General features: G+C 34.6%; 1 protein-coding gene across 4 annotated transcripts; it reads left to right on the forward strand.

Moving 5' to 3' along the window:
* The first annotated feature begins 14,357 nt into the window (after nt 1-14,357).
* Nucleotides 14,358-23,366, forward strand: LOC18442854 (BTB/POZ domain-containing protein DOT3). Of its 4 annotated transcripts, none has more exons than XM_088864784.1 (6): nt 14,358-14,517; nt 14,931-15,023; nt 17,539-17,608; nt 18,625-19,890; nt 20,183-20,326; nt 22,803-23,366. In XM_088864784.1, the coding sequence occupies exons 4-6, from the start codon at nt 18,832-18,834 to the stop codon at nt 23,196-23,198; spliced, it is 1,599 nt and encodes a 532-aa protein (XP_088720910.1). In that variant the 5' UTR covers nt 14,358-14,517; nt 14,931-15,023; nt 17,539-17,608; nt 18,625-18,831; the 3' UTR covers nt 23,199-23,366. The 4 variants fall into 4 exon arrangements, with proteins under 4 accessions (XP_088720910.1, XP_088720911.1, XP_011626510.1 ...); XM_088864785.1 differs by having other exon boundaries at nt 20,198-20,326; XM_011628208.3 differs by lacking the exon at nt 14,931-15,023.
* Nucleotides 23,367-24,320: the final 954 nt, after the last annotated feature.

Below are 24,320 nucleotides of genomic sequence, written 5' to 3' on the forward strand. Positions count from 1 at the left end.
TAGTGAGACACACCTAATAAAAATATGAAAAAAAATAATTCGTAAAATATAAATTGATTAAAATACCCTAAAACAATTACGGGGTATTTTGGTCAATTTATATTTTACGAATTATTATTTTTTATATTTTTATTAGGTGCGCCTCACTAAGATGTACACACCCTCCATGTTTCAGATCATTCCGATTAGTAAAAAAAGAAAAGAAAAATGAAACACTATCAGACAATTGTGACCGTGCGATGAAATTTGGATGGTGATGATGATAGACGAAATCATTGTTTATTTTCTCCTATAGGTGTTTTGTAGTATCTTCCATATATATATATATATATATAATAGTTATAATAATTTTAACTTTTATAATTGTACTTTAACTTTATAATACAAAATTGGAACTAATCTAGATCCGGATTTAGATCCAAATCGCTGATTGCGGTGAGCGAAATGTGGCGTATCGCTTTGCTTGTGTTTGAGTGGGTGACCGCTTATCGTGCATCTATCTTTGTCTGTTGTGGAGAGTGAGAAGTGTAGCATATCGATTGAGGTGTAGCTCTGAGTGGTGTTGCTTCTTCCTCCTGATTTGATCTCTCTTTGTGGTGCAGAAGCGTTTTTGACAAGGCACTGACTGACTGGAGATGGCTCGATGAGTTCCGTGCTCCATGTGACCAAGTTATGACCCTAAAAGCTTATGGATAATTTTGGATCCGATTCAAGATCTAAACTTTTATAATCGATTGGATCTGGATCTAGATCCGATGTATACTATTTGCATTTGGATCCGGATCTGGAACTGATCTAAAAAATTAATGTGCCCTGCATCATGTTTGTTGAAGACTTTTGTAAGGTGTTTTAGGGTAGAGGCTAAATACATAATATGCTATGGGGTTCACTCTATATATATATATATCTTACATTAAACGAATACATATATGAACCGATTGAAATCCTTTGTTGATCTCAAAACATCAAAAGCCAGGATTGTTAGAATTTCATCCCGGGCTAAGAGTGGTTATATATTTTATATGATATAATGATTTCTACATTCCACCTCTCTCTCCTCTCATATCATATTTTTGTGCTCTCTCGGGTATATGGTCTCTGGGGTTAAAGCTTTAGTATTTTTTTGTTGGAAGGGTTGGTATTGGGTCGCACCTTTTAATAATTCGGATTGAACCGCACTCATCCTATGGCCAAAAACGAATTTTTCTTTCTATTTCCATTTTTTATTTGAAAAATAATATTAATATGAAATTTGGGATTTAGTTTCATTTTTATAAGTAGTATTGAATAAAATAATAAAGTAATTTTAATAAACAATTTCTCAAATACATTTAAGGGTATTTTGTTATTTTTAATATTTTTATTTAGTTATCTTTATAAAAATAGCCTTACATTTCAAAATTTAGATAAATATATTTATTTAAATAAAACATGAAAATAAAATATGAAGCTAATTTTGGGCGATTAGATACAGGACACGGTTTCTAGGAAGCCTACTTGCGTATTGTAGAAATGCGGGCTTGGCAAATAATTTATTTTTAAATATAATTTAATCATAATTTTTAGAGGATATATAATCCTTAACATGGAGATCATGAATATGAAAAAAAAAAAAAAAGGAAACTAAGAAAGATAATTATATTAAAAACATATTTAGACCGTTAGTTACACTTGTTTTTAGATGGACTACCTATTTGTGTCAATCTTTAAGATAGATGCTTTATATCCGCCCCATATTGTAGCAATTTGGTCCAGCCGGCATGAAGCAATTTTCCGTGGAGATAGCCCTGTACCACATGATATGGACGGTATACTTCACTAGATTTTGGGTAGATAAGTGTGAAATATAAATAGGAAAAAATTAAATTTGTATTCTATTTTACAATGAAACGTAATAGTTTAACAAATGAATTATCTTTTTCTTCATGATCCATGTCTATTGGTATTTAATGTGAAGTTTTACATCTATAGTGTGCCCTCTACGCTTCACTTGGTTTAAGTGTCTTTTTTTTTTTTTTTCCAAAAATGACGCACAGTATTCCATTATTTAAAAATTTCCTCTTTTTTTTTGCTATTACGTTTATACCCATTTTTCACAAATATTTAAGATGACCAAATTTCCTATATTTTCCATCTTGAAATTCCAAAATTAAACATTCTCTGAATTTACCCTCATTCCCATCAAGGTAACTACCCTTTCACTCTCCCTTATCTCTCTAAAAAAATATAAACTTCCTATTTACATGGTAGGTTTTATTTACTATACAACCTAGATTCCCTACTAAAAAAGAAACGCCACCTTAAAAGAGAAAGCCTATCCCTTTTCCTATCTTTATCCCCCGCGCACATCTCCTCCCGGCTACGTATCCCCACTCACACCTCCGATTTTTAAGAAACAAATTCTAACCAATACAAATAAAAAAATATTGATTGCTTTTTATTTTTGTATTACTCTATCAGGATTGGTAGAAGCTCGACCTCAAATTTATCAAATTGAACATCATTCAAAGTGCATCCCTTCATCTCCATGGAGGATCATTTCGGAACTTAATCATGTTCTTCAACTTCATCATCTTCCTTAGACAAGTGTACTTCCATCTTCTTTTTGGGCATTCATATGCATGATGTCTTAGTTCATTGCATCCAGCTTTACAGTATTATTTTTTTCTTTATTAAATTTTGGTTGGCGTGAAACTTCGCTTATTAATGCTCCATTGGTATAAGGTTTATACTCAAAAAGCAATTTAGAAAGATATCATATCTAATAGTTGGTTGAGCTCATTTATATATCGAGCAACCTTTTGTCTTTCAGTTTCTTGGAGGTTTTTTCGAGATATTAATTGAGTTCATTGCATCCAGCTTTGCAGTATTATTTTTTCTTCATTAAATTTTGATTGGCGTGAAACCACCTCATGGGTGAAAAATCGCTCATTAGTGCTGAATTGGTATAAGGTTTCTACTCGTAAAGCAATTTTATAAGTTTCACCTAAGATTTATGGCCTATTTAGAAAGATTTTGTCTCTAATGGTTGGTTGAAGCTCATATATATATCTTGTAACCTTTTATCTTTCAGTCTCTTGGAGGTTCTTTCGAGGTACTAGTTGATAAAATTCTGCAATGTAACCCTCCACCTTATGTCATTCTGGATTTCTTGAAAGAAAATTTAAAATTTGCTCATGATCCACATGAAGAAAGTTTTCTTTCGATTTTTTTTTCATCTTTAACCCGTTAGTAATTTTTGCCTTTTTACTACAACATCGAGATTATTGAACTTACTCCCACCAGGCTACAACATACCTGTGGAGCTTGGTTATAACAAGTTTAACCTGCTCATAAGATAATTTATTCCATTTAAAATAAATTTCAACTACACTTAACCAATAAATTAATAAAAGCCTCTATGTGGAGCTTACCATGAAATTCATGAAAATCGATTTTAATACTGAAATCTCATGGACACTCTATTGGATAGGACATGAATCTTGGTTGCAAATTTTTTCGTCATAGTCGGGATCTGGGATCCATACCCTTGGTTTGCCGTTGGACTATTAGCATAAAATTTATGTGGTTGCGAGCACCTTTTTCACGATGAAAGTTGTTCTCCATTCATTGCAATTGCTAAGAGCTAGTTTGGATGTAAAAGAAAAAAATATTCACAGTGAAAAAAATGCAAGTTTTCCACCTCACTTGGAATACATTGCAACCTTATTCTATTATGTTGGTAAAATGTTTGGATGTCTAATTTGATTGATTTGTCAAAAAAAAAGCCCTCTACCCTAAAAGGGTTGTCAACCATGCCCCATCTTGGCCACTTTGCCACATGGCTCCGAAGCAAACAAAATGCAAAGGAGCATTTATCAGATCCCTCTTATGCTTCGACTTTTTTCTTCACCCTCTCATGCTTCGCCTTTTTTCCTCGGATTGAGAAACAGAGAGGGGGTTTATGGAAAGAGAAGTTTGGACGCCCCTTTTACAGAGAAAAAGTAGAGAGAGAGAGAGCATATCCTCTTCAAGAGAGAAAAACATAGAGAGCCTTCAGATCCCATTCCCTTTCTGATTTTATAGGTCTAGCGAGAGATAGAGAGAGAGAGACAGAGAGAGAGAGAGAGAGAGAGAGAGAGATGTCATGGTTTGCAAGGTCTCTGGCCTCCCCTTTCATGGACGACCCACAATCCTCAGAAGAAGGAATGATAGACTCTTCCTCTCCTCCATCAAAGGGGATCAAAGAAGATCTCTCTCAACTGACCAAAACCTTCACTCGCCAGCTTCGTGGTGTTGCCTCCTTTCTCGTTCCTCCTCCTCAAACCACAACCACTTCTTCTTCATCGGAAGGGCCCTTCTCAAAACCTTAACCCTAATCCAAACCTTGATTCTGGCTCTGATTCATCGAACCTTAGCACTAATGCGAACCCTAACCCCCACTCTCCTGAGAGCAAAGCGACGAGAGAGGAGATAGAGAGAGAGAGGGCTCTGTCACTGAGAGAGAGAGAGAGAGAGAGAGAGGGCTTTATCATTGAGAGCAGAGAGACAATAGGGAGTTAATGAGGGGGAGTAGGGAGGATCGAAAAAAAATCTAAATTGAAATTTTTTGGATGGTAATTACCGTCACGAAGATTTTTCTTTTTATTTAAACCTAAGAAGATGGCAAAATCATGCAGTTGTCCAAACTGTCAAAGTTCGTTTCACAATATTTTTATATTGTAATCCAAAAATATTTCAATTTTAGATGCATCCAACTGACCTTAATTCATTTCCCGAATCGTTGGTTCGAAAATCTTTCATTACTTTGGTTAGGTTTTTTAAGATTTATCCAAAGCGACTATCTATAGCAGGATTTGGCTTTGCAATAATAGTTGATCTTTTTTGTTTGATGCCAACTGATATCGGGAGATAAAAAATAAATAAAAAAGTTAAAAAAAAAAAAAATTAAATAGAAAAATAAAAAAAATAAAATTTAAAAAAAATAAAATAAAATAATACTAATTGATACATAAAGAAAAAATAAATAAAATAATAAAAAAAATAAAAAATAAATAAAATTGAAAAATTATACCCTCTTTCCAAACTTACGAGGGAGTCCACCTAAAAAACTTTTCACTAGATCAAACTCTTTTTTATTTCCCCATTCATTATACGCCATCAGAGGGGACATACTCCAATTTTAAATACAGACGAAAATAATCTTTCTCTAAAAAATTAAAAGCTCCTATTTGGGTTTTTTACTCTACCACCTTGATTCCCTACTAAAAGAAACGTCACCCTATCTTCCTAAAAGAGAACACCAATCCCCTTTTTCCGATCTCTATCCTCACTCACCACCTCCTCCCACCTAACTTATCCCTTGGGACGTGCACCATCTCTTATTCATAACTCAATACAAAAAAAAAAAAAAATTAAAATTTTTAATGTTTTATTTGCAGCAATAATTAAGCTTTTTACAGTACCTCATTACTAGTAATTGTAGGCCTTATCAATACATGTAATGTCGATACCTATGATATAAATATCTATCACCCATAGATATCACATCCTACAAAGTTACAAAAAAAGAAAGAGAACTAAAAGAGACTATAGGATCCCTTCTTATTACTGATGGAAATTTATCTCTATAAAACAAGAGAAACAAGTCTTATTTATGGAGTGAGAAAGTGATTTTTTAATAGAGAGGTCTAACTCTTTGCTGGATAATTGTGATGGTTTACTTACCAATAGCTATTAACTAATACCACACGAGATAGTCTTCTCCTAACAATAGTAAACCGTTGCACATCATCCATCAACTAAAAATAATCACATTTGATGGTTAAAATAACCTACAATAAACACTTTGGACGGTTAAAATAACCTATTTGAAAAGCACCCATCATATAATTTCTCTAGATATGGGGTCCCTTCTTATTCTTGTGACATGTATCTATCCTTTAACTTTGGTTTCATATATATATAACATAGACATAGATATCCAAGTATATTAATTTTTAAATAATTCTTTATCATTATGGGATTGTGTACCATGTGACCATTTATATTTCTTTGTATACAATATAAGACCATTTATCTTTCTTACAGTGAGGTCACAATTGCTACAAGTCATTAGATATCTAAATAGATGGCTTGAGGGTATGTCACAAAGTTTGAGAATTTTTTTTTTTAACTTTAAATCTAACCAATAATATACTCACAACCACACGTTTTGAAATTTGATGGACAAGAATGACTGTGACCTCCTTGTATTAAAAATAAACGGGATCTCTTTGTATACTTTTCATATTATTATTCTACACCTAACAAAAAAGCATGTTGTGAATTAAATCAATAAGAACAAAAGTACCAAAGAATATTATTACAAAATTAAGTGTGACAGTACCATAGAAATAAGATAATATATTAAAAGCATAATCAAAACCAAAGCTAACATAAGAAGAGAAAGCAATTATGTAAAGTCAAAAGATTATTTGCCCTTGTGGGAACTAATCCTTCATCAACTTGGGTAAACCCAATCAAAGGGTACTTCTAGATCCAAATTTTGGGGATGTAACCTCCACAGCTCATCCACTAACTTCATAAACGAAAAGTACAAACACATTCTATATGTGTTTCAAACGCTAACTATTGCTTCTTTGGTTTCTTTATATGTGCACGCTTTTGGAGGAAAAAAAGGTCACTTTATTTATCTTATATCCAATTATTTGAGCACATGGCAGACAGAATGAGAGGACTGCCAAAAAAAAAAAAGGGGATGCATTTGGATGTTGGAGAAAACTTTGTCTTTGTCATGTGCCTTCTTTTGAGTGTAAAAAATCATGTTTGTCTTTGTGGTCTCTATACTAGGTCATTCCTCCTAGAAGTGAAATGTGCTTGGATGAATTTTGGGTCTAAAACACCACTTCATTAGAGAGAAAGAGATTGATACTTTTTGACACTCGATGTTCTTGTAGTTCTTTTTCTTTTTAGCTGTGTGTATTTCATGTAATTAATCAAAGGTAAAGAGGATGGGGATCTCGGACAGCTAAGGAATTGAGGCCTGCTCAGTTTAGAGGGCGGTCTAATGATTCTAACTTCAGACTACCTGACCGTTGCCCTTAAAGCTTGGGGCACTGCCCTACTAACGAATTTTGTTTTTTTTTTAAAATAAATTAAAATACGGTCCAAGAATGGCATTTTCGGACTGAAAATAGCATCCACAAACCCAAGAACAATTTTGAAAAAAAAAAAAAAAAAATACGGGTTGACCAACCTTTCACGTAATTGTCTCTCAAAATTGCCCCATTTGTATTTTAGGTAAAGATTTCGGATCCGTAAGTAAATCGCTCTTAAATTTAGTTTTATATTACGTGAGATAATGGGTTAATGCTCATGGATATTGTTTTATTTTTACCATTGAATTATAAGCTAGTAATTGGCTATTGTTTGCTCGTTCATGAGTATCATCTTGTATCCCTTTCTATCGAATAACAAGGCACATATTAGTAAAAGTAAAAAGCTCAAAGAGGTGCCTATGCGGTGTGCATGGCAGAGCAGACCTCTTTCTCATAGGGCATCGGTGCCTATGCGGTGTGCATGGCAGAGTAGACCTATTTCTCATAGGGCATCGGTGCCTATGCGGTGTGCATGGCAGAGTAGATCTATTTCTCATAGGGCATCGCTTAGGGAAAAGCTGATTACATTGTCAATACTACTGATATCAATTGTTGTAACCCGGTACAAATGTCCTGCGGAACATTCAATCACATGATTGCCTTGGAGCCATCGACGGCACCCACATGTGGTGTTTTGCCTTAATCTACTTGCCTTTGTAAGTTATATGAACTAACATTTTGCCTTAGAGCCATTGACAATACCTACATACCTGTCACAATTACACAAATGATGTGCGTGACAAATATCGTAGTAAGAAAGGTTTCTTATCCCAAAATGTTATGATGGTGTCATCCTTTAACTTTGAATTTCAATATGTCCTGGTAGGGTGGGAGGGATCTGTCGCAGAGTCTAGGTTTTTAGCAAACGGGCTGTCAACAAGTAATATCCTCACTTATTTACATGTAATTTTTAAGGAAATACCATCTTATCGATGTTGGATACCCCAATATCTCTAGGTTTTTTGCACCGCACCACACTCGTTACCGTAGTTTTCCTAAAATAACCCAATCAACATTGTGGAGGAATTATTTAACATTTGTCAGTCGTTGTTGCAAAATGTTGTCGAATGTGCTTTTGCAGCACGATTCCCTATTCTAAGATCTCCTACCACCTTCCCCCATCAAAACATAATTAAAGATCATCATAATAAGTTGTATACTGTTGGGTTTATGTGGCCTTTAAAAACCTTATGAGTGCTTGTAAAATGAAATAATATAGTGGAACATGAACTCAGTGGGAGTGTGGTTTATCGTGGACCATACTAAGCAAACGATGGTTTGCTGATACTGATCTGTGTTTAATGATCTAGGCCAGTCGGTTGGGAAAAACCCATGTCACCTGGGCATGAAGAACAAACGATGATGGTTTCTGAGTTAGCCCTTGATGAGGTCAGAGAATCTGCCCGAATGAGTGAGCCGAGGGACTGTGTGACTCTTATGTGTAATGGTGGCCTACTGAGATGAGGGTTAGAACCTCATCCATGTTCCATCACATGGCATGCATATTGATAAATCATTCAGCAAAGCCAGATATCCACCTTTGGGTGAAGCGTATGCATGTGCGAGATATACCCTTATGCACCATAGAGCTGTGGTTGCATCAGGTCGTGGTGACCTTAACTCGTCTCTAGGGGAGGACCTGTAATCCACAGACTGGGATTGCGACCCCTTGATTCATCGACCTGACTTTGCTGACCCGCTAATGAGCCCCTACTTGGACTGTAAGTCATGGAAAACACTGGGTCGGTTCGCTAAAGCTAGTGTGGTCTGTAGTCCACAGTTGAAGGTGGAGTACCCCGTCATTATAGATTGGATTCCTAAAACTATATGGATCAATTTCCTATCATATTAATTTAATTGTATTCATTTTATTATTGAAATGATTTTAGTTTTATTATTTGAATTTTATGAATCTCTCAATATTTTATTTGTTATTTTTGGATTTATAAAAATCCAGTTATTGTTCTTACAAAGTTATAAAAATTCAAATATATATTTTAAATTATTTTTTTCAATTTTAAAAATAAATTTTTTTTCAATGGGGCCCATAGTACACATGGGCCCACCATGTCTTGTTTGCTTTTAAAATAATGCTAGTTTGATTTGCGGCATGTGGTCAAATCTTGGAAGCGATATATTGACCATGGCTTTATCTATTTTGTAGCAAGTTTGTTTTACATAGATATGGTCAATTTGAATTGATATGGATCTTATCTTATTTTTATTTGGTAGTATTTATCTACTTGATATTATTTGACATATCCTTATGGAATATGTGATATGGATCGTGCAATTTTATAGAATGCATGATATTTATTTTATTTAAATATATTAATGAAAAAATAGTTTAGGAAAGGGGGATAATGGTTCATGCACCTTCCATAATGCTGATGGCCCATTTATGGAATGAATGACTCAGATCTCTCACCCTACAAGTTACCCTTGATCGACAGTCTATATTCAATCTCACAAGAAGAAGCAAGCTAATGAAAACCTTAAGAAACTCTAATCTTACTCAAAGCCTATAAAAATGGATTGTCTCTACCAAAAAAATCTCTACACTTTATCTCTTGTACCTAATTCCCATCTTTATCTCTCATATCCTAAAAAAAGGGGTACGCACCACTCTCATGTTTGATCTCTCTCCCACATTGTGAAAGAACCTAAGGGTTTAGGTTATGGAGTTCTTCTCTCCTATCTCTCAAATATGGATTTATAGTTAAGGGTTTGAAGGTTTAGCAAAAAGAGAATCCATCTCTATCAAACTAGGTTGCTAAGAGAATTCACCTAGGGTTTGAGTTTGTAATCAAAGGGGTTCATGTTCCATTGGTGTAGCTTGGCCAAAATTTTCTTTCTCGGTTCGAGATTGAAGCTAGACTGTTGATCTCGTACCATCGGATGATGGTGACTTGGTGTGGAGTGTAATAAGTCCGGTTGAGATAATCGGCAGTTCGGATCGGTGAATCGACTGGATCCAACCTTAAAGTTTTTTAAAAATAGGATAATTTCTTAAAAATCTATGTTTTTAGGTTTCTACAAAAATAGTGGTAATTTCATTGCGGCTTTTCATTATTTTGTTGAAAATATGTAAATACTAAGAATCAATCTCGTGTCTGAGTATTCGTTGTCTATTAAATTAATTTTATAATCAAAACGAAATATATAATGTAATCATTGGTAATAAAATCGATATCTCTAACTCTTTTTTTGTATTGTTTTAATGTCCAATGCGACTTGCATTTGTAAAGACAAGGGATCTTGTCTTTTTTTCTTTTATTTTAAAAATTAATTTATTGAACTGATAATTTTTTCTATTTCTATTTGTAAATGTTTTATCTCTCTACCAGTTTTGTATTTAATTTCTCTCTCTAAACGCCCATTTAAAGAAATTAATTTAACTGATCTAAACTAATCAGGTAGGTCCTATTCGGATCGAAATTTCTTTAAACCTTTGATATAACTATTTTCCCATATTGTTGACTTCGTGGTAGAAGGAGACCAGATACTAGAATCAAAGGCGTGGTGATTCTATGTGCTGACACCCAACAAGAATGGAAAAGCAAAACTCAACATGAAAAGAGTGAAGAGTGTGGCAAAAGTGTCTTTAAGAGAAATATAATAACAAAAGATGGGAAATTTGAATTGATGTTTAAATTTATTAACTTAGGATTTTTAGTTCTTGAAAGAAGTTATATAGAACAAATTTAGTGGCTCCATTATTAAGCATGATAAAAATTTAGTGGAATAGAATGTTAGTAGAGACTTTTTACTAAAAAAAATGGATGCCAAGGTGAGAGAGATGGATGCCAAAGAAAGTTGGGTTTTAGTCATTTAATCATGTCGATTGCCTAGGATTGACTTGCCTTAGCTCTACTCCTCATAGCGGCGGCCCAAGCCCTGACTGGCCAAAAAGCCCTAGCTGAGGTCTGCCCTAGCCTTCATTGGGCCAAAGAAGCCCTAGCCCTAAGAGGCGAGAAAAGTTTTTATTTTTTTTTAAAAAAAACGAGAGAAAAGAAAGCCAACTAAGTTATTTGGGAATGGGGTTGAGCCGTGGTGGTAACATTACTTGTGCTTCAACTACCGATCTAGGATTCCATTTGAAAACTACTAATTATTTCTAAAATGGATAGAGGCCTATATTCCCCACACGTCTACCCAAAAAAATGCTAGCATGGCCGAACCGAGCCAGCCCTGTCATGGCCCTGGGCTAGCTATGGGGCCTTGGTTGCCTAGCCCTTGAACCATAATTTGTGGCCTTAAGTTTTTAGTGCTGGGCTGCCCGGACCAGGCTGGGCCACCTGGCTCATTGCCACCAATATTAACAGATTACAAAGGGGTATGAGAGAGAGTGGAGCTAGGTTCATGAGAGAGAGATAGAGTTTTATTTTTGTGGCTATGGGAATGGAGAGTGGAGCAAGGTTGAAATAAATGCACGTGGGGAGACAAGAGAGTTATGTTTGTGGCTATGGGAATATTAAGAGTCGAGGTTAATAATAGATGTACGTGCGGGATATGAGATTGGGAGAGGCAAAGGGTTGCAAGACCACAGAGATTTAGTGGTCCATCACATACATACGTGTCACGAGGTGGACTTCTCATGCGACAAAAAGGTTCAACTTTTCAAACATTCTTTCTGGCTTCCCTCCCTAATAAGCTTTACTCCGTCTCTTTCGGCACCGCATGTGTTTTCTTTATGCATGGGAGGCGTGAACACAACCCAACTAATAGGAAAAGGAAAATGGTTTGATGGGTCTCATAACTCATCGAATATTGCAATTCAAGCATCAAAAAACTTTTATGTCGACCATCTCGACTTGAACATTATGATTGTAAAAAAAAAATATTTCAAGTTCTAAAAATAGTTTATATTAAAACAAATTATCTAGGTGCTATGTTTCACCCTAAAAATAAGTGTTCAATGATCCGCAAAATCTATAACATTTTTTGAATTTCAAATTTGAGTTTTAGTATTAAAAATTGATTTTAAAGCCATCATGAAGATTTTTATTCTTGCTCTTCTTTGCCAAAGGTTGCATTAAGAGTGTTATCCATTTGCTCCCTCGAGTACAACCCAATCTAGGAGTAATTTTAAGATCTTAAATTTTGGGAAGGCAACCTCTTCAATCCATAGATCAACCTCAACCTAAAGTTTTTCTAATTGCACTCTCTGTGCCCTTAATAAAATAATATATTGAGATTGAACGAAGACCATACAATTTTTTGAAAGTGAGATCTAAGTGAAATGGGGGGTTTTAATATCATATTAAAGAATATAGAAGAGAAAATAATAGATTTCTCTTCTTATACGTTCATAGAACCAAGGAGATAGTATGCTACTCATGTGGAGGACCAAAGCGCACGAAGCATATCTATGTGCATGCATAATGTGTCACCATGGACTAACCATACAAATGAACTTCGAACTCAATTTATAAAGTATAAAAAAAACATATAATAAGACGATTTATTTTTGGTACAAGAAGATCAAAGTCACTCATTGCTGTTACATTCAAAATTGAGGGGCTAGAGGTATTTTTAATGACCAATCTCAAAGTTTAGAGAAAATTTCACAAATTGTCTGACGCAATCTAGGCCATCAAGTTTAAGAGGCGCTAAAGGTGACTGAGACCTCCTTGATCCAAATAAATGGCCTTAGTGTACAATCCTACAAAATATATTTTCGAATTTATCTTTCTCAACCAACTTTTTAGCTTTTATACCCATTTTCTCTCCTGCTTACTTTCTCTCTTTAAAACTCCTACAATTCCACTTCATTGAGATTTCGCTATAGTAAATAGGCGAGATATCATTTCATCTTTATGTTTTCAACCATCTGAAGAAAAAATTTACCCACTCCAATCTTATACACATTAATTTTAATTAGTAGAGAGCAAATATTGTCTCGAGTTTGCACTTCTTGTCAGCCAAGAAAAATAGGAAGATCGTTTTCAATTATTTATATAAGCCTATACAACCTAGTTTCATAGCCCCACTCTCCTTGATTTTTTCAACTAATTTTGGGAAGGATTGCCACCTTCTTTGATGTGGGTTATACGCACTGTACGTTTGAACAATCAATAGAGGTTCACATTTGAAGGAAATGATCTTAAGCCTCTTTCTCTCTCTACATTTTCAATCTATTTATGCAAAAAATTGAAAATTGTGTGAGGAGAGTTTCGTCCCATTCAACTTTTAAGCATTTTATTAGGGTAAATTCTTTGAAGTTACAATGATGATTTTATTGCGTTTTTCAAAAGGGTAAAGTTTATATAGAGCTGAGGTTCTAAACAATCAAATTAGAGCCTACGTCAAAAATTTCACTAGAAGCGGTTGGTTTGATGCCCAAATATCTTCAACTTGGTCATCTCAACATCAATATGCATGGACATGAGAAAAAATGGATTTCAAGTTTGAAAATAGTGTATTTTGTAACACATTTTTGACCATCAATTTTCAATAATTTCAAGTTTTTATAGATCTGCCGATATATACTGTTTTAAAAGCTTTAAAATTTATAAATAAAGATGATAATATATTTTAAAGCTATCCAAAGATTTCCACTATTGAAACTATATTTTTCGGCATATTTGAAGGTAGGCTCTAATTGGATTGTTTAGAGCTATACCAACCGCACCCTTTTCAAAATGGGAAGTGTTTTAGACTCTTTTAATGGAACGAGTAGAAATCCGTTAAGGTACTGATCGAATGGCACACTTGCAATTTTCCGTTTTAAGTGCGGACACGGTTTCTATGCGGCCAGCCCCTATATTACACATGGAAATAAATATATTATTAAAATATAATTTGATAGTAATTTTTAGAGAATATATAATTTTTAATATGAAGATCATGAATATGAAAAAAATAAATAAATTAAAAAATAAAAAAAATTAGATTAAAAAAATATTTAAACGATTAGTTTCACTTTATTTTAGATGAACAACCTATTTGCATCGAAACTAACTTTGTTTTAGATAGACCCTTTTTAAGATGGATGCTTCATACTTAGGGACCGCATATTGTAGAAATGCGTTCCAACCAGCATGAAACTATTTTCCTTTTTAAGGCACAGGCCCTCACTGCACATTCCTAGCCACAAACATATCTTTCACGCATTTACTTTCCTGTCAACATGAGAGAGAGAAGAGAGGGATGGTTGCATGTGCCCACTTCTGAGTTTTGACTCCATTTTTACACATATTCCAACCAAATTGAGATAGATAGAGAGGAAGAGAGAGATGAAGAAGAGCGTGTTTTCGAGCATGGGTTCCCAGGATTCAGTGTGCGGTTCAGGCGATGGCGCGGATCTCAGAGCGGTCGTATCGAGTTCGAAGCGGATGGTTGTGGCCGAAAGCTTCGAACGCGAGGGAAATTCATGGTAGGAGAGTTTATATCAAGCATTCACTTAATTTCAGCTCAGCACAGAGAGAGAGAAATAGACAGAGAGATAGAGAGGGAGAGAGATTCATTTTAAAACTGTTCACAGAGATAGAAAGAACTGTTAATTTTGAACTGTTCTCAGAGAGAGAGAGAGAGAGGGTGGAAGCAACTTGTGTTTCCTATTGTAATTTGATAATTTTTTGTTGCTTCGCTGCAAAGATTTTGTTTTGGTTGGTGAACCGGGTTGGATGCTGACAGCTGAACCCAGGTGTACTGAGCTCAAGACGTATTCTTTAACCTCATGCTACATGCATTGGGAAATGGGACATAATTTGGTTTGATTATTTTATGAGGCCAAATTTTTGTTTTTTTTAAACATCTTTATGAGGCCAATATTTGCATATTTTTCAGTTTCAGGAACCTTCATTTTCTTCGATTCATCTTTTTTTGTTGAGCTCAGTTCAGATCAGAATGCCAAGTTCGTAGCCGGTGTTTAGGGACTCGGTGAGTTGACTCGAAATCTGTAGAGTAATGTGAGCCAGTAAATTAAAAAATAAAACTAAATTCTTGAAATTGCTTTTTAAATAAATCAATATATAAGCACGTTCTTATTTAATTTTGACAATTATTTATGATTTTTTTTTTATCATTTGTTCTATTTTTATATTTTCCTTTTCTATATTTTTTAAATTATTTTCAGATATAAATAAATTTTTTCCAAATTCCATTTTTTATTGTTTTTAGACTTTTAGCTTTTTTTTTTTTTTTTTTTTGACAAATTAGAGTTTTAGTGCCTTATAGTGTAGTATTGGTCTTTATTTCGAGTTTGAGAACATCGTCATTGCCTTTGTCCTATGTTGAGTGCTGTAGTACCCGGAAGGTAAGCATTAATGAACGTACTCTTAAATAGCTAAATAAAAATATTTTTTTAAAAAATATTAATGAAAGTAAAGTTTTAAAAATTAGACTGGTGGGTAAAATCCATCATATTGATGCAAATTAGACTACCCGAGCTGTCTCCCAAGTCTTCATATGTATTTTTGTGTTAAAAAATAAAAATTTTTCATTGAAAACAAGGCAAAACAAAGGGGCTTAGACCTAGGCCAGTACCTCAAGTGTTTGATGTTTAAAATGGGGCGGTTGCGAGCAGCTTTTCATATTTAATTGGAGGAATGATAAACTCCACCGATCCATTCTCAGATCGAATGGTTAGAGAGTAGTGACGAAAGCGCTTTGGCCGAGGCAAGTTACTTGGCAGAGCTTGAGTGGATTTGGAAGAGTTTTGTATAGTGCCAAAAAGCCTTAAAAAAAAAAAAAAAATCACAAATTGTAAAAAATAAAATAAAAGTATTATGGCAAGAGTAAAATCAAGATCAATATTAAAAAGCCCAAATATGCTTAAAAAAGTATAGAAAATGGATTTAAAAAAAAATTATTGATAGTTGGGGACACTTATATAAAAAAAAAAAAACCAAAAAATGCACTCAAATAATGTATGCCATAAACATCCAAATCATATACAAAAAAATATACACCAACATACATGTATTAATTCACAATATTTTTAGATGTTTTTCAATTTTTTTTTATGTACCTTGAGTAGGACACATAACTCGGACTAACTCAGTATGTGGCAAGGCCAAATTACACCTTATTAATCTCAAATTTGACATCTTCATACTTCTAATGATTGCACAACTATAAAAATAGTAAAAAATAAATTTTAAATAAATCAAATTACCACATCCCTGTATAATGTACATGCATTTTGGTTATTTATTATGTCTATATTATTTTTTATACATTTGTGATGATGAAAAGTACGAACATAACAAATTTGAGCTTAATCTGATGCATAAAAAAAAGAGATAAAATTAAAATACCCTTTGTACTCTTAAAAATTGGGATTTGAGTATAAAAAATAAGATATATAGAACTATTTTTTAAAATTTGAAAACAAAAAAGCATTTTTTGTGTACACTTCCCAAAAAAAAAAAACAAAATTCAGGTGGGATTATAATATCCTGTGTGACTCTGGCTTTGTGCCTAAACCGGACCCTTTTCCTTTGCTACATTTCATGGCCTGCTTTCTCATTGTTACTTAAACTAGAAATTATTCTAGTAACTTGATTTATTGTATTCGTTCAAAAGAATTCCTAAAAATTGGACAACACTTTCATTCAATAAACTTAAAATGAAAACATTAATCATAGTCTACTTTTTTCCGTTTCTCCTTCCTACATGTGTAGACAAGGTTCCTAAGTCTGGTATAAAGGAATAGATTGGGGCTCCTCATTTTTTGTTTCGAAAAAAGTTTATATTAGGTTTCAAAACCTTATACTATTGAAGTAAAGTACACCTCAACAATCCTCAAGAAAATAGTGTTTTGATATTGGAGAACCCTCGAGTTAATCATCTTGTCCTCGAGACTCTATTTAAATGAAGGAAAAAAAAAATTCAAGTCCTATAAATGGTGCATTTTGTGAGTCTAGACCTTCTATTATTAAGGTTTTCAAGTGTTAATGCTCGATCTGTACTATTTTTTAAATTTTAAATTTTATAACTAGGGACAAAAATAGTATTCCCAACCGTCATAGATCTTCGTAACTAGAACTACATCTCTAGGCAAAATTTAGAAGTGTGCCTTACTTCTTCCTTATAAGGAGGGCATCTTATATAAACCACATCATTTTGTTTTTACAATGATAACAATGTTATAACAGGGAAATCAACCCAGAGAAAGAAACAAACATGGTTACAGAACAGAAAAGAAGGAAAATGAGGCAAAAATGGCACCAAAGTATTCTATTATTTTCCCAAGCCGCTATTTTTTTCTGACATTAAATTTGGTTATTTTCATTTGTTTAAAATTATTTTATCAATGAAACTGAGACATGATATCACGAGCGCGTGTCCGCCTGCGATTGACTATCACAATCTCTCACAAAGGGTATATGTTTTCTAGAAATGAATTTGAGCCATCTCTCTCTCTCTCTCTGAATTCTAATAATAATTTCAGGTTTGTCAACTCACATATCCCAACTGATCTAACCATAAAGGTTGAAGATGTGACCTTTCTCCTCCACAAGGTACTCATACTCATGAACCATTTTCTTATATGACTATACACTCTTTCTTTTATGTTTTTAGTGCATTTCAGCTGTAGGAATTGAACTTGATTCTTCTTTCTTTTAGTAAGGACAAGATACGATGGATAGAATAGTATGCTCCACTTGAGGGACTTCCATGTTACCCACATTGCTCTATAAAGCAGGACAGTTAATTTCACCACCTGCCATTGAACATAGGAGGTGAAAATTACATATATCATGCAAATAGATTACGGGCTTGTTTGGGCGACAATTAATTTTATCATGAGTAAACTATCTTATCTAAGATCGATATACTCTACATAATATTATTCGTTAGCTGGTCGATGTGTACCTTGTATTAAGTATTTTTGATACCCTAGCCAAAAATTTCAAAACTAATAAATTTTTTGAAAATTTCTAGCAAGTTCTAGCTATTTCTTGCTAAAAACATGAGACTGAAGCAAAATACTCTAAATAAAGTAAAAATAAATTTTCAAATAGATAAACTCATGTATAAAACTGCTTATAAGTTTACTCTAAACAACAAAAAGGTCATTATCACGGTTAATTTTATTAAAACAATGGCAGTTAATGATAATAACTATATCCAAAGTTCCAAACATGCCCAACATATACTAGGCCATGCCTGATCTCCTACAAAAAGTACCCATGTATGTATTAAATTAGTACACACACAATTGAATGCTATAAATTTTCAAAATTTACATCTTAAAGCTTAGATGCATGGCCATGGGTGCTCTTTTTGGAATTTGACTTAACCTTGTTAATGTGAAGGGAAAGGGTAGAATCAAAGTTCATAAATTTTCAAAATATCTAGACTTTATACATTGATTTTTTTAACTTCCCCCAATATCTTGTGCTGCATAAATGGACTATTGTTCAAATTTTGATGAATCTCCACCAAATTCCAAGTTATGACAGCAATGTCTGGCCTAGTGTGAATCTAGCAATCCAAACTTCAATTTTATCTTCCCCCCCCCCTTTTCTTGCAGTACCCTCTGCTCTCGAGATGCGGTTACTTTAATCGATTCAACTTCAAGGGCGCAAACCAGACCGACGATGGTCCAGACGTCGTCTTTGAGACGTTTCCCGGTGGCCCAGAGGCATTTGTCCTCATTGCCCGCTTCTGCTATGGCTTCCCTATTGATCTCAACCCTGAGAATGCTCCAGCAATCCGTTGCGCTGCAGAGATCCTGGAGATGACTAGTGCTCTGGAGGACCACAACCTCATTACTCGTTCCGAATCTTTCCTAGCTTTGGCTGTCTTCCCATCTTGGGCTGCTTCCCTCACAGTGCTTAAAGCCTGCGAGTCCCTCTTCCCTTGGGCCGAAACCTCTCAGATTGTTCGGAGATGCTGTGACTCCATCTCCAAAAGGGTTTGTGATGGTCCCCCAATTGGGCATGATGGACTTGAGCACACTACCACTGCCAGGCTTACCCTAAATGAACCATCTTCTTGGCTTGCTAAAGTGGGACCCACAATCATGTGCCCCACGATTGGTCTTTCTATTGTGGAGCCTACAACATCTAGTTATAACAGTGTTGGGCCAATAAATGGGCTCACACTTGTTGGGCTTAGTAGTGAGCCTAGCACTGCATTGTGGTGGTTTGATGATGTTGTGCGCCTTAGAATCGATCACTTCTCCCGAATTCTCACATCGATCAAGTCGAAGCTCATGGACCCCAAAATCATCGGTCAATGCATCACACATTATGCGAAGTTTTGGCTCCCAATCACCGAAACCTCAGGGAGTGAGCTCCAACTTAGGATCCAAAGTGGTGCCGACAAGGAGATAAACTGGGAGAAAAAGGAAGAGAAGGCCATCATAGAATCCTTAGTGGGCTTACTGCCACAAGAAAGAGGCTGTGTCTCATGTGCATTTCTGTCAAGTCTGTTAAGGCTTTCAATGATATTTTCGGTTGCTCCAGCCTTAGTAACTGACTTAGAGAAAAGGGTCGGTTATGCGCTTGAAGAGGCCGAAATCAAAGATCTACTCATACCAAGTTATAACGATGGTGATGGAGGTGGCTACGATGTCGACATAGTGCACAGGATTGCGGAGTACTATCTAATGCAAGTGGAGGGAGACCATGTTGGGAAGGGGGCAGTTGGAAGGCTAATAGATGGGTACTTGGCAGAGGTTGCAGGGGACCATGATCTATCAGTTGCAAAGTTTCAAACCTTAGCTGAGGTTTTACCTGCAACAGCAAGATTATGTGATGATGGTCTCTATAGAGCCATTGATACATATCTAAAGGTAACTTCAAGGAACCATATGAATATTTTGGATATTGGACGAAAATCATATAATTCTCACACAGTTTACTAACAAATTGTCATTTAGGTTATGGGCAATTCCTTGAGATTCATATTTTAAAGAAATTGAACTTTTCTTTCTTTTCTATGCATAAAACATGAGTTGTATGCGAACAAAGTTTCATTTTTTCCAAATAATTATACTCTAATTTGCCTAAATAAGGGATAAGGCTCGGATGATGATGATTATTCATATTCTCAATTGCTTCTTGTCAAATTTTCTCTCACATGAGAAATTACAACGGCAGTCGCATCCCTCGTTATCGGAGCACGAGAGGCGTCGATTGTGTAAGTTGATGGATTGTCAAAGGCTCTCACCAGATGCCTGCATGCATGCTGCCCAGAACGAGCGTCTACCCCTTAGAACAGTGGTGCAGGTACTCTTCAAATTTTATTACATTTACTACAACATGATACATATATGGTGAGAAATAAGCAACTTCTCAATAGTCCAATGGCACAATATACATTTGAGTTGGGTGGTCCTTAGACACGACTTGAACCTTGGAGGCTGGTGTTGTTGCTCTTGCCCAGCCTAATCACCAAATCATGAGCCACAATTCCCATGTCTTGCTCATTCACAATACCACAGAGAAACTAGACAAAGAAAACGTTGGTGAGAATGTTGGGGCACTTTTATGATTTTACCAAGGCAATTTTATATTTTATATTTTTTTTGCCTTTTGCCCTAATTTTATTAAGAAAATTTTTATATGTGGCAGCACTCACATATAAACATATAAAGTATATATGACCCATGTCCTAAGGTGTCCAATCTGAATAGACTATTGAGATGACTTCAGTCACATTGTTACAAGTCCTGAGTGCTAGATCCCGATCCAGTGGCTAAGAGTATTTTATTTTTATTTTTTATAAATATTTTTATGTGAAATTTGTGGCATGCACACATTTCTCTCAGACTCACATGAAATATAACAAAAGATATTTTTTTACATAAAAATAACCAAAATACCCTTGGAAATTTGGTGGACACTTTGGTCATTTCTTTTTCAGAAATATTCTTTTTAAAATTTTTGCTAGGTACACCCCAAGATTCACTTAAAAATGATTTATAAATAATTAAAAATCAAATAATATTCGACATGATAGTGATTAAAGTAATTCTCGCCATCCATTTAGATCGGATGACTGGAAGGGTCACACATACTTCATATTTGGGTGGGGTTACATGTAAAGTTTTGTTTGCCAAGAGTTTCCATATTATTTAAAATCACCCCTAGCCATCCAATATGAAATTGGGTTGATGGAAGTGAGTCATGTTTTCTCACAAATAGAACTTAAGAGTGCAATTTACTACAAGTTCACAACCACTCCTAGCAGTAAGATGTGAAATTGATTGGTTAGAGGTATCAATTTTTTCACAAAATTCAAGAAAAATATTTTGGACTTTGAGAACAAACATGTCCCCAACTGCCTGTTTTAGTGGGAGTCCGAAAACTATGGAATAGTAAGTATCAATATGGTCCCTTGACTGCTTACGAAAAACAACTGTATGAAACCAATCATATCTACACACTTGGTGGGCGTTAACTGTCATTTTGGAAAAGTTTGATAAGTCCCTATGCCCTTTTAATAATGCAAATTTTTGACTACCTACATGACTTCACAATAATTTGCCCTTTAAAATGTTTCCTGACAATGGATGTTCACTACCCATGGAGGGTTGGTCAATTTAGTTTCTTTAGTCTTAAAAGACTACATGTTGAAGTTGAGTGCTACAGCCAATGATATGAATATATGAGATCTACAACGATGAAATTACAATTATAGGGAAGATGTATACTTGGTTTGGATATGCAAATTTTCCATTTTACGTAAAATGTTGGATAGTTAAAACATTTGGTACAAAAAGATCACAATCACTCCTAATCGATGAATATGAAATTGGTTAGTTGGAGGCACACCATTGACCACCCTCAAAGTCCGACAAAATTTTACTCACCCCTATTAATTAGATATGAGATCTAATGGTTAAAGGCATACCATTAACCACACTCAAAGTTTGAAATATTTTCCTCAAACTTTTTTTTGATAAAAAATAACCATAATATTATAAAAATTATACTAAGAGATAATTTATTTTTAATACAAGGAGGTCACAATTACTTTTGTGCACCAGACTTTAAATCGGGTGGTTGTAAAAATGTATTAACTAGATTCAAAGCTCGAAAAAAAAAAAAAAATGTCAAACTTTGTGACAAACCACAAGCCCTATAATTTTATTTGAAGCCATTTTTTTAAATTAGGTTTGAAGCCATTTTTTTAAATTAGGTAAGATAGGATCTGAACCTCCAAAATCTACTATCTGCAGTCAAATCAAATATGAAATCAGTATTGCTACCCATGTTTTAGGAGGCAGAATCACAAGCAATGAAATATTTAAGTAGAGTGGCTGAACGTGCCCTCAATATACTTGTTAAAATCTCTCTTTTCTTTTTCCATTGTTTTGTGTCTTTCAAATTTCCTTCTTTACTTCTTTTTTCTCCATACTTTGGTTAAATGCTGATTTCTAACATCCCTTGCTCCAGACCAAGTCTCTAATTTGAGAGTATGCCATAATCATGTGATCGAAGAAAAGTTAATCACTGTCGAATTAACTGATGGACTGTGACGGAGAGAGAGCCGGAGCAACAAGAGCGTGACTTACGGGGCCTCACTCTTTCTCTCCATCACTGCACATCGATCGAGTGGATGGTGTTCACAGTTATAACCATAGCTTTGCCATGATCATGCGATTAATAGTATATTTTCCTTAAACCTTGCTCAAACAGGCTGAGTATGGTCTCACTTAAATTGCACTTATTTGGCTACTTGTGAAATGAGAACATGTAGGTGCTATATGCTGAGCAAGCCAAGTTCAGGGTTGCCTATCATGGAAAGGACAAGGGCCATGGTTGTGGTGAAACACAAGGGAGCCCTGTTCCTGTTGATAAGGAGGTTGGCAAGTGTAATTGCTCATCAACCAAGAGGGAGGTGAAGGCCATCAAGGCAGAGATTGAGAGAATGAAGGCGAAGCTATCGGAGCTTCAACATGATTACTCGGAGCTGCAGCATGAGTGCACGAGGCTCAACAAACACAAGAACTTGTCGGTGTGGGGTTTCGGGTGGAGAAAATTGAAGAACTCTGCTTTGTTTCAAGGAAAAATGTACTTAGATCAAATAAATGAGACGCAGGAAAACCCTGTATGCTCCCAGCAAGAGAGGAGGAGAAGGGCGTCAGTCTCTTAGTCTCTTTTTTTTTTTTTTTGGATTTGTATAATTATTAAAAGGTTAGTCACTGGGGATTTGGGCCCTACCCTTTGTGAGTTGTTGATATTAATTAAAAGTTGAGAAACCTTTCTTTGTAGCTCCACCCATATATAAAAGGTGTGGTTTTTATGAGGTTGCAACCTTAAACAATCCAATTAATGCGTACTTCCAAGTTTCATCATAATATGTAATTTCGGTGAAACAAATTCTTACGAGTATCTCAAAATCTATTTTTATATCTAATTATAAAATTTTAAACCTAAAAAATGGTTAAAATCAAGTAGATCTATAAACATATGACAATCTCGAAAATAGACGGTCTAGATAATGTATTGCAAGATGCACTATTTCTGGGATTCAAAATCTTTTTTTTTTTCATATTTATACATCTCGATGTCGAGATGATCAATTAGAGGTTTTTTCAACATTAAGACAACCTTTTCCATGGATTTTTGAGGTGCATATGTAATTCTACATTTTAAGGTTGCAACCTTATATAAACTTTTTCTATATATAAAAGTTATATGACAGCAATTCTCGGCTATTCGGTTTGAATGGACGACTAAGATAACTTCAATGATGATGTTACAGGTTAGCCTTTGGTCATCTTCTCTTGATCGAACGACTCAAAATACACGAATTTAACATGTTATTGTACAAACCATTATGAGATGACATTTTGGGCATCCCACATCTCCACTTTGGCACATCTAATAAAAATGAGAAAAAAATATCTCTGACAATAATAATAGTGAAAATGACCATATAAATTATAGGGGCATTTTGGTCTTTTATTATTAAAAATATATTTCCTCATTTTTATTAATTGGATCCATGTGAGAAGGGGGATTTCTCAAATTTACTTTGAAAATAATTTATAAAATTTTTAAAAATAAAATTGTATTAAATAGAATAATATGATTGAAGCTATGACAACCGTCCACTTAGGTGAGATAGCTAGATAGCTAAGAATAAGAGTTCATATATTTGGGAAAATATCTCCTTATCCTTTATTTTTGACTTCTATATCTCATGAGACCAAAGATTGAAAATATTACTTGTAAGCAAAATGCCTCCATCTTTTTTATTTGACAACCCCCT

Source organism: Amborella trichopoda, chromosome 4 (genome assembly GCF_054954075.1).
Source record: "Amborella trichopoda isolate Santa Cruz 75 chromosome 4, AtrichopodaSantaCruz75HAP2 v2.0, whole genome shotgun sequence".
In the NCBI taxonomy this organism is placed as follows: domain Eukaryota; kingdom Viridiplantae; phylum Streptophyta; class Magnoliopsida; order Amborellales; family Amborellaceae; genus Amborella; species Amborella trichopoda.

Excerpts from the sequence above, each read along its gene's own strand:
- LOC18442854 (XM_011628208.3), top strand. The coding sequence starts at position 14,378 with ATGAAGAAGAGCGTGTTTTCGAGCATGGGTTCCCAGGATTCAGTGTGC. Across the intron at positions 17,609-18,624 it reads TGACCTTTCTCCTCCACAAG|TACCCTCTGCTCTCGAGATG; the intron begins GTACTCATACTC and ends CTTTTCTTGCAG. Across the intron at positions 19,891-20,182 it reads CCATTGATACATATCTAAAG|AAATTACAACGGCAGTCGCA; the intron begins GTAACTTCAAGG and ends CTCTCACATGAG.